The sequence below is a fragment of the Motacilla alba genome, chromosome 8, assembly GCF_015832195.1.
Source record: "Motacilla alba alba isolate MOTALB_02 chromosome 8, Motacilla_alba_V1.0_pri, whole genome shotgun sequence".
In the NCBI taxonomy this organism is placed as follows: domain Eukaryota; kingdom Metazoa; phylum Chordata; class Aves; order Passeriformes; family Motacillidae; genus Motacilla; species Motacilla alba.
In genome coordinates this window covers 17,142,886-17,155,949 of record NC_052023.1, presented here as the reverse complement: position 1 = coordinate 17,155,949, position 13,064 = coordinate 17,142,886, and the positions used below count along the sequence as shown (strand labels likewise).

The window sequence follows — 13,064 nt, the reverse complement described above, 5'->3', positions numbered from 1 at the left end:
GAACTCGGGGCAGACAGTAGCTTATATACCGGGGGAGGGTCGCAGGACTGGATACAGAATTCAACGAATCAGGAGAACTAGAGATAACATACAAGGCGGGCATTCAAACCTCCACCAATGAAGAATCCCAAGGGAAAAGGACAGTTTAGAGAAATGCTGAATTGACAGAGAAGTTTCTCAAGAAGGCAGTTTTCTTAGGGAGAGAAAGACATTTCCTGCCAGAAGGAGTAAAGGAAGTTCTGGGAGAAGAGCTGGAAACCAAAGGGCAGCACAAGGAGATTACAAATCAAACAATAGCCATATTAATCAAACAAAACACATCCCTACATGTGTCAATCATGAAAATTAAAGGTAATGAAATATTCAACTTCTCCATTAGTCTTCTTCTCTTACCTACATGTTCCATGTACATTGTACCAAGTCAGCATCGAAATAAAAAGAAGTCAGTCTAAGACTGTAAATGCGTATGTGCCCCTGAATTACGACACAGGTTCTACTGCATGGTCTGTTTCCCACCTTCCTGCGGCCAAGCCCTGAGCTCCTGCGAGCACAGCTTCCTCTAGGGCTTAAGTATTACACAGAGCCACAACCCCCGCCTGGGTAAAGGCCCTACAGGACACCACGATCGCCACGCTCAGCCCAGGAGCCTGCGCCTCAGCGAAGCCTGAGATTCGGAACACCTTCTGTCAGAAATTCCTGCTCCTCTGAAAATGGCATACCTTTTCAATGTGACCTTATAGGAAAAGGGTTAACAAGCCCCTGGCTTATAGGAGAGGTGAAGTAGTAAGCCCTGAACACCTGAAACTTACTTTCTGTCCGGTGTGGCCGATGAGCCTTGACAGGGTTCACTATGTGCTGTGTGAGGAGATAGCGGATGTGATCTAGCTGAGCGGTTGTGTCCAATGTCCTGTGTGCTGAGGGAAGGACTCACATATTCAGCCCTTCAGAATGCACGGGATCAAAGTTAATTAACCCAACATCGCTTCTGCATGATCAGCTGCCCCACAGAGCAGCCACTTCCGAGCTGGGGTGTTCCTCGACAGCCAGCTAAAGGTTTGCAGAGGATGAAGTTGGCTATCCAGTGGTGTACAGTTTCACCAGAATTCCAAGAGGAGAAGAGAGGCGTGGTACAAGTGCCTGATGACACCAAATAGGCAGAGGGACACGGACCTCAGGCATGTCCAGGTGTGCCCTCACGTCCAGCTCGGTCCGCGCCGGGGGATGCGGTGGCGGGGCTGCAGCCCGCGGGACACGTCCGTCCCTCAGCGCCCCTCCCCTCCCTTTCCTCGAAGATCCCCCGCTGTTCTTGCTCAACCGGCGGTGCCCGTGCGCTCCCGCCGCCCTCTGTCCCCTCGCCGCCGCTGGGCGGCCCCGGGGGCGAGGCCTCGGTCCCGCCTCTGCTCTGCCTGGCCACATATACGCCGGCGGAGGCCGTCCGCCGCAGCTCCCTCAGCGCGCCCAGGATGCTGCGCTCCGCAGCCCCGCCACAGGCGCTGCTGCTCGGCGCGCTGCTGTGGCACCAGACCGCCGGTGAGTGACGGCCCGCGGGACGGGCTGACGGGGCGGGATGGGAGGGATCGGCGCCGGCGATCGGTCCCTCGGAGCCCCAGGACGGGACGTCCCTGAGGGAGTCCGAGGAGAGCCGCCCCGCGCTGGCGGGCAGGGACAGCGGCGCTGGACCCTGCACAGCCTCCGCCGCCCGGCTGCCGGGGACTGGTCGCCGCTGCGGGTTCCTCACTGGCCGCGGCCGTGCTGGGAGCGGGGACGGCCTCGGGGATGGGCAGTTGCAGTGAAGTCGCGAGGTTTCCTCCCGTTGTTCCCAGCTCCGAGCTTGTCGAGGGGTTTCCAGCGGTTACGGGGTTGCGAGGGGTTTTCCCATCCGGCTTCCCATCCTAGGCATTTCCCCGAAGCAGCTGTGGCTGGCCAAAAATGTGCTTGAGGGGAACACGAGCTCATCCCAGGGTGGCCTCTTTCAGATACTGTAGGTGTGTAGGGTAACCACTGATTTTTAAAGAGACTTTTTCTTTCCAAAATATGTAAATAGGAATCCAGGAGCTAACGCTTTCTGCAGCAGATACAACTAGAGGTGATTTCGAACTATGCCTCATTTGTTCAGTGCTTGAACGTTCTCATGAATGTCCAAGCTTTTGTATCGTCTGCAGGGGTCTTGGATCAAAAAGGGGGCATTAAACAGAACTCCAAAATAATTCATCAATTTCAGAGTTACAAGACAGAAAATAATTGTCCTCTCATTCTTCACTTCTGCCAGGACACATTCCTTTAGTAAGATGATCAGTCCTTTCCTAAGGGCAGGACTGAGCCTTTTTTCCCCAAAAAAACGTTTCCAAGTTGCAATTAATGGCAACTGCTTCATTTAACTGAACAATGACTGCAGAGAAAGAGGAATTATATGTAATATGACTGATGGCATGCTTTTCTGTATTTAAAGGCTATCAAGACCTAGCAACAGCAGTCAATATAACTTGGTCTTCAATCAATTTTAAAACTATACTACAGTGGCAACCAAAACCATCAGGCTACTTCTATACTGTAGAAATACATGGGTAAGTAGATAACACTATGATATGTTCATTAATGACAATTGAAGAAAATGAAAATAGCGTGTTTGAATATCTCTGAATGTGAATGTAACAACAAAAACACCCAAACATTAGTATTTAGGAAAACTGCCAACCCAGGTGTTAATATTTCTTAGTGTCCAACTATAAAAATATCAGGTTTAGACTTCTGGTTTTACCCACTTAAGAACTGGAGAGATGAGCTTTAGATCAGTATTTCAGTTCTGGGGTTCGGTGCCACTCGAGAGAGCCAGCCAGGATACTTTGAAGGAGTTGATACTCAACCTAACAAACCACGTATTAGACAGAACTTCACCTTTTTATGTCTTTCAAGGTGTCTGGACTTGTGTCTTCAGTCTTGGGAAGTGTCTAATAAATGAGTCTGCATTTTATTCTAATTGGTGAATCACAGTAATTAATAATTTTGTCTTGCTGAGTAATATTGAAAATTACTTCTGTTCATCTACCTCTGTCAAGATACCATGTTTTATGTAAGCTGTAAAATATTGAGGACATAAAACCTGGCCAGCTTATGTGAAGTGCCTAATACTTTTTTCAGAACTGCACAAAATTTTCCATGAAGTTCAGTAATAAATCTGCACTGGTTTCAGCTCCCATTTTAATACATAGAGCATTATTAAACGTGCCCTAAAGGGAAAATGCATCATCAAACTTCCTACATATTAATGAAAAAGTGGTACTGTAAAAAAGTGGTACTGTCTCTAAAAGTGGCATAAAAACGAGTGTTCTCTCATGACTAAAAAGTGAAATACCAGTGTAATGGCTTAATGTTCTTTTTCATTCTTTAGGAGTGATTAGATTAATGGACTTAAAAGCACACACTTAGCAGAACACATTTTATGAAATTTTTGAATCTGGAGTTTCTTTCCAGACATTTTGCTTGCAAAAAACTGAAATCTGTTTGCCCAAGATACAGTACAGAATCAGGTGTAGTTCTGCAGCAGACGCATTCTTTTAAGTGAAGTTGCTGTTATGAGGAAGTGGTATTAAATGTTTGCTCTCTTGTGTATGTATATTTACAGAGTACATTTGTTCATCAAAAAGGTCAAACCTCTATCCCTTTTCAGTGCATTTCTTGTGGCACTATCCCTCACTGATCTGTGACAAAAGAAATCTGATGAAGTGAGAAGGGAGTTCAGCTGACTCTAAACAAGGAAACTTGATCTACTTTGAGAAAAAAATACTTTGTTAATATTCAAATATTAATATTCAACACTCATTCTTCCAGCTGAGATCACATAATTTTTGCTTAATTCACCAATTGTCCTTAATTCACCAGCAAAAAGAGGGAAAAGAATTGAAGCAGTAATATCTAATCTGTTTTTTCGTTCCTTCTTGTGAGGAAGTAAAATGAGAAATTAACATTTTTCATAGTCTCATTGCTATTTCGCAAGTAAATACCTGCTTTCTATCATTTAAAAATCAAGAGAAGTGCATGGTTCATGCCTTTTGTCAGTGTTTTTAAATTGTAATTCTGCATTGAAATTTGCTGCTACTGTCTGGTTCTTAGTGGCATTTGCATAGACACAAAACCAAATGTGTCCTATAGCACATTTCTGTAATTAATATTGATCATACTTGATCAAACTTAATTCTGCTTTGAATTGTGAAATCCAGCTGTACAGGATAGTGGCTTTTGAGGTTTTCTCTACCCCTTTTAGCCTGCAAGGCTGTTCTAGTGGATGAGGGAAATCTATACAGTTTGAGGGGAAAAGTATTATCTAAACATATAATACGTCTGGTTCAAAAGTGTTGACACTGCCTTCTTGCTCTTTTCAGACAGACGTCTGATGTGAAGAGAAAATGCATACTGACATCAGAAACAGAGTGTGATGTTACTGATGCACTCAGGAATGTAAAGGAGACCTATACAGCACACATACTGTCTGTAAAGCCTGCAGAGATGGATAACTTTGAAGAGCCACCTTTTACAGTCTCTGAGAAATTTACACCTTATATCCAGAGTAAGTAGGATTGCCAATTTAATCTTACTAAATTTATTTTCAAGATTACTTCTGTTGATTTAAACAAGGTTTAGATTGAGCTTAAAGGTTTTTTCTATAGATTCTTACAGTAACCCTGCTGATATCAGAAAAGAAGGTATTCAGGGATACAGCTTTCCCTGTTGGAGGGGAGGGTGAAAGATTTTAGTTACCATTTGTTTCTCACTGCACTGAGTAGACCATTTAGTTAATATTACGTACTAGGTGAGGATAATTGTTTACAATCTAGGCCTTCACTAGCTTTGTAAACTTGTAATAGATTTGAGAAGGGAAGGTAATGAAGAAGAGCATGTCATATATAAATGATGATGTCAGTTTTTTAATTCTAAAAGTCTTTGTTTAGCTGTTATTGGAAAACCAGAGATAAAGGATTATTCACAAAATGGTTCCAAACTGAATGTCGCGTTCGAAGATCCACTTACACCATATAGATCTCCTGATGGCAGCTTTCTGACTATTCAAGATATTTTCCAGCATGACCTGGAATACAAACTCTATTACTGGAAAGATCAAAGTTCTGGAAAGGTAAGGTCTAACTCTAGTTTTTGTTCTGTAATAATTGTTACAATCTCTATAGTTACACAATTTCTGTGCTACCTTCAGAGTTGACACTTGAAATATTTTTTTCCTTTACAGAAAGATGTAACAACGAAAAGCCATAATTTTGAAGTTAGTGTTGACAGTGGAAAGAACTATTGCTTCTATGTCCAAGGAATCATTCCCTCTCGCAGAGAAAATCGTAATGGCCAAGAAAGCAAGACGCACTGTACCAGTGTAGGAAGGAATATCTTAGATGGTAAGTATCAGGTGAGGTTTGTCACTCAGTCTTTAATATTCTAACAAAATAATATTCTAACAAATTAATATTCTAACAGAAAACACACATATTTAAATTCTGGTGCCTGCAATGAAATAAACTATTTACTATGTAAATTAGAATACGCAGTTGGAACATGGAAATTCATGGGAAGAACTCACTTTAAGTAGGAGTCTAGCATCTTTAGTTAGTTGGAGCTGGTTTTAGGGTTTTGCCCAACTGTTTTGTTTAAAATGTCTGAGTTGATGACTGGTGTCTGAGGTTCTAGATGTCGTCACTAGCCCTCAGCCTCATTTTTGTTTCCAGTTGTTTTCCTCAGATCCTTCCAATAGCAGGTGCCATAGTAAGTGCTTGAAGGATTAGCTCTAAAACATAGAGGTGCTGGAAACCTGCATATCCATTTACTTGTAGTATGAACTGACCTTTAGTTATGCCAAAAGCAGATGATTAGAATAAGACTTTCTTTCCTGTTCCGAGGTCAGAGGTTGGCAGTTAGACTTCTTTGCTGGTAAATAAGTTAGCAAGTGTAGGTGAATCAGCCAGCCATTTCAGACTAGCCATTTGGATAACACTTTCTTCAATATATAGTCATCAATATTACTTAAATAATATCACTGTTGCTGTACTGTATCTTTCTTCTCCCCGACTAAGAATATTTGCACTCTAGAAAAACTCTTCCAAAATGGCAAATGAACTCAAATTAGCTTTCTTATCCAGAGAATTTACCACAAAAGTGATAAATTGCAATTCCATTAAAATTTAAATAGAAAAATCTTCTCTTGGTGTTTTCTAGCTTGTAACCTAGAATATTTCTGTCCAAGAGAAAATCTAATGAACAGGCAGGGGGAATGGTTTGACTTATTCTTATGGTGTTAGCATGGTACTTTAGTGCACTAACCAAACTAGATTAAAACCTAGGGTGAACCAGGTAGAATAAAACTTTACTTCAGTTCAACAAGTTCATGTTGAAATGTATTCAGTTCACATTGAAGTGACTCCACTTCTGTGAGACTAATATATAGAAAGCATTTTTTCATTCAGTGGAATCAGTGCTAAGAGTTTGTAGCCCTGTGACATTGTGGGTTCTGATAACTGAATCTTGGATTTTTTTTTTTTTGCCCTACAGAATATGGAACAGAAGTCTTTATCATCTTAGCAGTGATAGCAGTTGCAGTCATCACTCTTGCCATTGCCCTTCCAGTGGTTCTGTGTAAACGCAAGAAAGCAAAGAAAGCAAGAGCTGTGAGAGAAAAGGAGCTGCTTAATGGTGTCTAAGGAAAACGTATTGCAGACACTAGTGGCAGAGTCAAAGCAGAAAAAGCCCCAACAACAAAATTGGGTAATTGAGTGGAGCCTTTTAGGCTTTCTGAAACAGGAATTCTGAAGCCCAAACTTTATGTGGATTAAAAAATCCACTAGACAGTACAGACGAAAAATCCAGATATCAGGAAGCCCTGTGTGATTAGTGGCCAGAGGCTGGAAGAGCATTCTGGTGATCTGTTACAATCACAGAATTATAGAATGTGCCAAGTTGGAAGGCATCTATCAGGACCGAGTCCAACTCCTGGCCCAGCACAGCACCATTCCACAAGTCACACCCTGTGCTTGAGAGTGTTGTCTAACAGCTTCTTGACCTCTGCCAGGCTGCTGCTTTGACCACTTCCCTGGGGAGCCTGTTCCAGTGCCCAGACTTTCAACCTCTGGGTGAAAATCTTTTCCCTGGTACCCAACTGAAACCTTCCCTGACTCAGCTTCATGCTGGTTTTTTGAGTCCTGTCACTGGTCACAAGAGTGAAGAGATTGGCACCTGCCCCTCTGCTTCCTTTGGCAAAGTTGTTGAAGTGTCTTCCTTTTCTCCAGGCTGAACAGATCAAGTGACCTCAGGCACTCCTCATACAGCTTCCCTTCTGGAGCCTTCACCATCCTTGTTACCCTCCTTTGGACCCTCTCTAACAGCTCAATGTCTTTTTTGTATTGTGGCACCCAGAACTGCCCCCAGCACTCGAGGTGAGGCCGCCCCAGCTCAGAGCAGAGCGGGACAATCCCCTCCCTTGCCTGGCTGTGATGCTGTCCCTGATGTCCCCAGGACAGGGACATCCCTCCTGGCTGCCAGGGCACTGCTGGCTCATGTTCAGCTTTCCCTTGATAGATTCCCCCAGGCCCCTTTCTGCTGTGCAGCCTCTCACTCCCCAGTCTGTCTGTCCATCCAGGGTTGCCCCATGCCAGGTGCCAAGCCCAGCACTTTCCCTTGCAGAACTTCCTGTGGCTGGTGATTGCCCATCTCTGAATTGCCAAGGTCTCTTTGCAGAGAGATTTTTCTTAGACTGTTCCCAAGTCCCTTCTATTGTCCTGTCAAACAGGATTCTGAACTAGAGGTACTTCTAACTTGATCAGTATGGCCTTATTGAGCCAGAAGATTTACGGTACTTGTGAGGGGAAAAAACACTACTTTTGAAAAATAGGTGTCCTTTACCTAACTAAAAGAAATACTTTTATGTTTCTTTGAAACAAACTCTGTATTTATCTGCCTTTTAACAATATTAACTGGTGAAATAATCTGTTAGTTCAGATGCGACAAAATAGCTACTATTATTTTTGCACTTCTTGGATAATATTAACTTGGTCTGTTTATCTTTGGATGCAGACAAAGGTAAACATACTGAAACTACTGCACTGGCAACTTGTAAGAAACACTATTGAAGCAGGTACTTGCTATTTATCTGGAAAGTATATCCAGTTACACTACACCTACAGTTATATAGACAGGAAAGTCTGATAGTTCCAACTAAGTTTTAGAACAAATACTTTACAGGCTTTGAGTCAGTAGTAACTCACTTCAGCAAGCACTGAATAGGTAGTAGTATTTACTGCCTTTTGAACATAATTTTTAATTAACAGTTGAAGAATGGTTTCTGTGGTGTAAATTCAAATCCTCTTGGTGATGGGATTTGGAGATAGCTGTTGCTTTGACTTTTAGTATTTATTTTACAAATGAGAATCTAATTTTTATACTGGTGTTATCTGTGTTTATGATGGTAATTTATACTTTTCTAGTGAAATAAAGGTGACTGGAAAGTCTTTCTTTTTCTTTTCAAAACAATGTACAGTATTCATCCCAGAACTAAATTAAATATCCATTTAGGAAACTTATTTTGGGACAGCAGTATAGGCAAGCTGCCACAACCTAACAAGCGTATAAAGCAGACTACCAGGGCACCTGCAAGGATAAAACTAGGAGAATCCACTGTTCACAAATTGGAGGTTTTGAAGAGTCCCGAGTCACATTTCTGCTGTCCACTTACAGGAGCAATTAGTCAGGGTTTACATTCACATCTTCTCCTTCCATTCCCACACTGCTGCTGGTACTTGGGCTTGTGCTACTGAGAACTGTTAATGGTGGTGGTAAACACAGAAACTCAAGAGAATAGAAAAAAAATCACCTTGTAGTTGGAACTAACTGGCAGTGGATCTCAATATTTTATACGTGTCTTAAAAGAAGATACTCATTTTATTCATGAGAAGGAATACCTTACAAAATTAATATCCCAATCTAACAATTTGTACAGAATTTTATTTTTCATCCCTGCTGTGCTATAGCTACCATCTGTGTATGGGTTAAAACTCCTGGGAATGTGTTAGTGTGGTTTATGGGGGGTTTTCTTGGGTCTTTAATTCCTCTTTTTACAGAGGAAAGAAAAACACCAGAATTCCCCCCCAAAACCGTGTTTACTTCATGTTGAGCAATAAATGCTTAATGCATTTCCTACTGATACATAAGCCTTGTATGGAGAAGGAATCTTACAAAAGCAATCAAAACCATGAGAGCTCGTGGGAGTCAAAAACATTCCAAAGTTGTCATCATTACTTCCCTTCCCCAAGGCACTCTGCTTCCTCAGCTTCATTCAGTGCCAGACTCAGAAAAAAGGAAGAGCTAATAGGAAAAGGAAAGCCTGTAATTACAGCATAGCATTTATTAAATTAGATCATGCAGTTGCTTGTCATAAACTACACAGAATGATGCTATAAGTCATACTTCATTACTTTAAGAGATCCTGGATTTGTTCTGAATATGGGGGGAGGGAAGGAGGGGAGAAGAGACACCCACAGAAATGCAAACAAGTGCCTTAAATGGTAAAAGAGAGACCCCTGACTGCACGAGTTCTGGACGCCTGAAGCACTTCTGTTTCCTAGCTGCAGTATGTTATCATCCAACAATGCTGAGTAACCAGAGTCATGGGGCTCACAGATCCTATTTCAAAGAGGGTGTTTTCTGTTTGTGGAGACAGCTGAGAAAGGGATTTCTTAATTGCAAACTTCTGTAAGTTCTATTCCTTGGGCTGAACCCACACAAAATGTTTTATGCAGAGACTTTCTCAGAGTATTGGGTTGGGCAGAAGTTGTTATACCAATAAAGGTGTTGTTACTAGGAAGAAAGACTAGGCCCACACATATGGCTACTTCAGCACTGTTTGGATTTAAGATGAAGCCAGACACACAGAGAATGGAGATGAGAAAGGGAAGGCTTTTCCTATGCACCTAAGTTCCCTGGCTCCTCTTCTAAGCAGGTTTCTGTAAACAAGCATGTTCCTACTGATGCTCCCTATTCCCCTGTTCCACTTTGCTCTGTCCTCTGAAAAATGGATCCAACTATTTCAAGTGGATAAATACATTTGCATAGTTCCCTTACACAGTATTTGTGTCCTCTCCTTGTACAAGTGAATGTGTAACACTGCACACTTTAACAAGCCTGCTTTAAAACCACACTCTTCTTCACACAAGCAAATAAAGGCTGATGCTGTTCTGCTACTTCTCTGTCAGCCCTAACAGCAACACAGACAATAAAATTACTGCCATTGCTTAAAATTAACAACTGTAGAGGACTTCATAAGTGTATGATGGATATGGCAGCAAACAGCTTAGCTATTTCTAGCAGACTCAGCTTTCCAGTGTGAGAATGCTGCTGCTGAGAGGCATGTAATGATAAGAATGTGATTATGAGCTTAACTTGGATCACTAGTTATGTGGCAACTCAGGACAAAGAGTTTTCTGCATGAAGTGAGAATAAACAGCTGTGATAGATTACCCTGTCGGTTCAGTTTTGTAAAGCTGATTATTTTGCAGGTTAGTAGTGATTGCCACAGTTTCAGAATCTTGTAATACACATTATCAGACCCAAGAGTCAATTGAATAATCTTCTAATTACACAGAATTTATCCACATACAACTAACCATGCTTTCTATAGTCTATGTTTGTCCTGGTGCACATGTTTGAGAATGACAGGAAAAGAACAACCTGCTGGACAGGACAGAAGCAGGAACTGGTCAGCTGAAAATCTTTCTACAACTTTAGGTGTGGTGTTACTCACCATGGCATATGTTCCCTCACAGTCTACGCCCAGTCTGTCCCTTACGAAGACAAACTGCCACAGAGAGCTGCCCTTCCTGTATTTGATGTGTGCATCCTCCAGGGCTCTACAGCAGAACTTTTAGCAAAGCTCAGGACATAAAGATGTGCTGCAGATCTCTTCCTTACAACATAGGATGAGAAACCTTCCCACCACGAGATCCTTCTGCTTCTTCTGGCACAGGCTCTCATTCAACCCACGGAGCCTCTTGCAGCATCCCCCCAAAGGACCCAGAAAGAACATCTTTCCCTGTAACTCCTCAGCCTCTAACTGTAGCTGAATTAGCCAAGCTCACAGCAAAATTTCCCTCAGGGGTGGTTTCTTCCAGTAAAACCTGCCAGTACCTGGTTATAAACATGCAGCCACCTTGACTGCCTCCAGGGTTTCACAGCCAGGCTGTCTCAGACGTCCAGCTGAAGAGGTTGTGCCTGTTTCTCATCTTGTCAAAAGTGACATTTGTGTCACTGGCTCCTGTAAGAAGCTTGAAATTCTTCTGCTCCTGACTTCCCCTGGCTCCTTTGTTGATGTTTCCCTTCCTCTCCTCCATCCCCTACTCATTCCCATTAGTTATTTTTCATGAGAGATGAACCCACTGCCTTATTTCTTCAGACAGGTAGGCAATTTAATCAAAGTATAGGATCTGAATAAATCCATATCCCTTAATCACAATCAAAAACATATTAATAGCATGGAAGCATTATTTTTTTACCTTCTACAGCTCCCCTTGGTCAGTATTATTGAGACAGTAACTTCCAGAACATTCACTAGCACTGCTCCAAGTACCTCATTGCAGCTAATTAAATTTATATGTCATTTTTTTTAGTGTCTTGTTTAAAATAGCAATAAAGTTATTATAATGAACTTTACAGTTCCAGATATCATTTATACTCCCTGATGCATTTTCTTACTTTTATTTTCAAGTTTTCTACCTTATGACTTCAAGAAATATTTAACTAGCAAAGTACTAACATTGTTAAATTCAAAAAAATATTTCATTAAAAGAAGCTTAATTGAAACTCACCTTCCTTTCAACAGAGAAATATTTTTCCAGTGAGATAACATGGTAATACTTTAATTAGTTATTCAGTAATTACACAACTCAATTAAACAGCTAGTGTACTAGAAGAGCTAGAGTGACAAGTGAGATTTTCAAACCTACTCCAATAGGAAACACTCATTATTCCAGGGAAAAATGTGGGTTTGTTACTTGAGTTTTTTCATTTTAAAGAGTGCACCCTTGATTAACACAAAAAGTTTTCCCTCTGTTGCCTTCATACTTTACCATCCATTCACCCCAAATATGTACATCTCCACAGAGATAATACTCAGTCTGATTTCCCAGCTTTCCACTTGATTCGTACATGACCACTTGCTTCCAGAGAGCACCGAGGGTGCTACCACAGCCGTGTGTCAGTGCTGCAGGAGTCACTGCGGTGGGACCGTCACCCCGTCCCTCCCCCGCAGCCACCCATGGGAGCAGCGGCCCCGCACGTACAGCTTCTACTGTAAGCCATCTGCACAGCAGGAATTCTGCCATCTGTCTGCTTTCTGGGCTTCCTGCGCCTACAAAAGGTGACACCAAGTGGTAAAAAAGGGCATAATCAGCACATTAACAATCCAAATGTTTCTACACACTGAGATCCAGTTTGAATCCAGATTTCACCAAAATTTGGAGGAAAAGGGCATGAGAAATGTATTAGATTCCTCTCTTTTCTAGTAATGAAAAGGAACAGAGAGACTGAACAGCTCAATAAGGCCTGATATTAAGGGCAGGAACAGCTCTCTTCTCCTGAATACCTTCCAGGTCCTATACAGTGCTTCTGACAGCTTCTCCAGGAATCTTGGACTGCAATATACCCTGTGTTGTCCAATATTCAAACATTGCTGGAAACAAGGCCCCAGTTAACAATCCATCAGTACTCACCTACTGTTTGCAAGTTGGTGTTGAAGCCTGCACAAAACCATACTCCCTTTTCCTGACAAACTTCTTTAGTCTCAGAAACTTAGGAATAGCTCAGAATTAGATTTTCATGCTGACTGTTAAGCTTCTTACTAAACTTTCTTTCCTCAGTATCCTTCAAACAGAAAACAGAGTCCTCTTATTGCTCTTTGAACTTTTGGAGGAACAGACTAAGTACCTTACAGAAAGAACTGTATTCTTCTAGAAGTACTAGAAAATGTTTTACTGCTGCTGCACATGTCATAAATTGAGCTGTAGAAGCCCTGTGAATTATGCTGA

General features: G+C 41.9%; 2 protein-coding genes across 3 annotated transcripts in view; one reads left to right on the top strand and one right to left on the bottom strand.

The window, feature by feature from the left end:
• Nucleotides 1-940, bottom strand: part of SLC44A3 (solute carrier family 44 member 3) — a 91,781-nt gene extending 90,841 nt beyond the window's left edge. Inside the window, exon 1 of one of the 2 annotated variants that reach the window (XM_038144615.1) lies at nucleotides 810-940. The gene's annotated coding sequence lies outside the window, so the exon portion shown is untranslated. The remainder of the gene's footprint in view (nucleotides 1-809) is intronic. The other variant, XM_038144619.1, reaches the window with a different exon arrangement.
• An 86-nt stretch (nucleotides 941-1,026) lies between these two features.
• F3 (coagulation factor III, tissue factor) lies at nucleotides 1,027-11,686 on the top strand. Its single transcript, XM_038144620.1, is given in 7 exon segments — nucleotides 1,027-1,459; nucleotides 1,461-1,530; nucleotides 2,450-2,564; nucleotides 4,380-4,564; nucleotides 4,947-5,128; nucleotides 5,240-5,399; nucleotides 6,547-11,686. Coding segments are annotated over 7 exon segments (1,143 nt in total). The 5' UTR covers nucleotides 1,027-1,177; the 3' UTR covers nucleotides 6,696-11,686.
• Nucleotides 11,687-13,064: the final 1,378 nt, after the last annotated feature.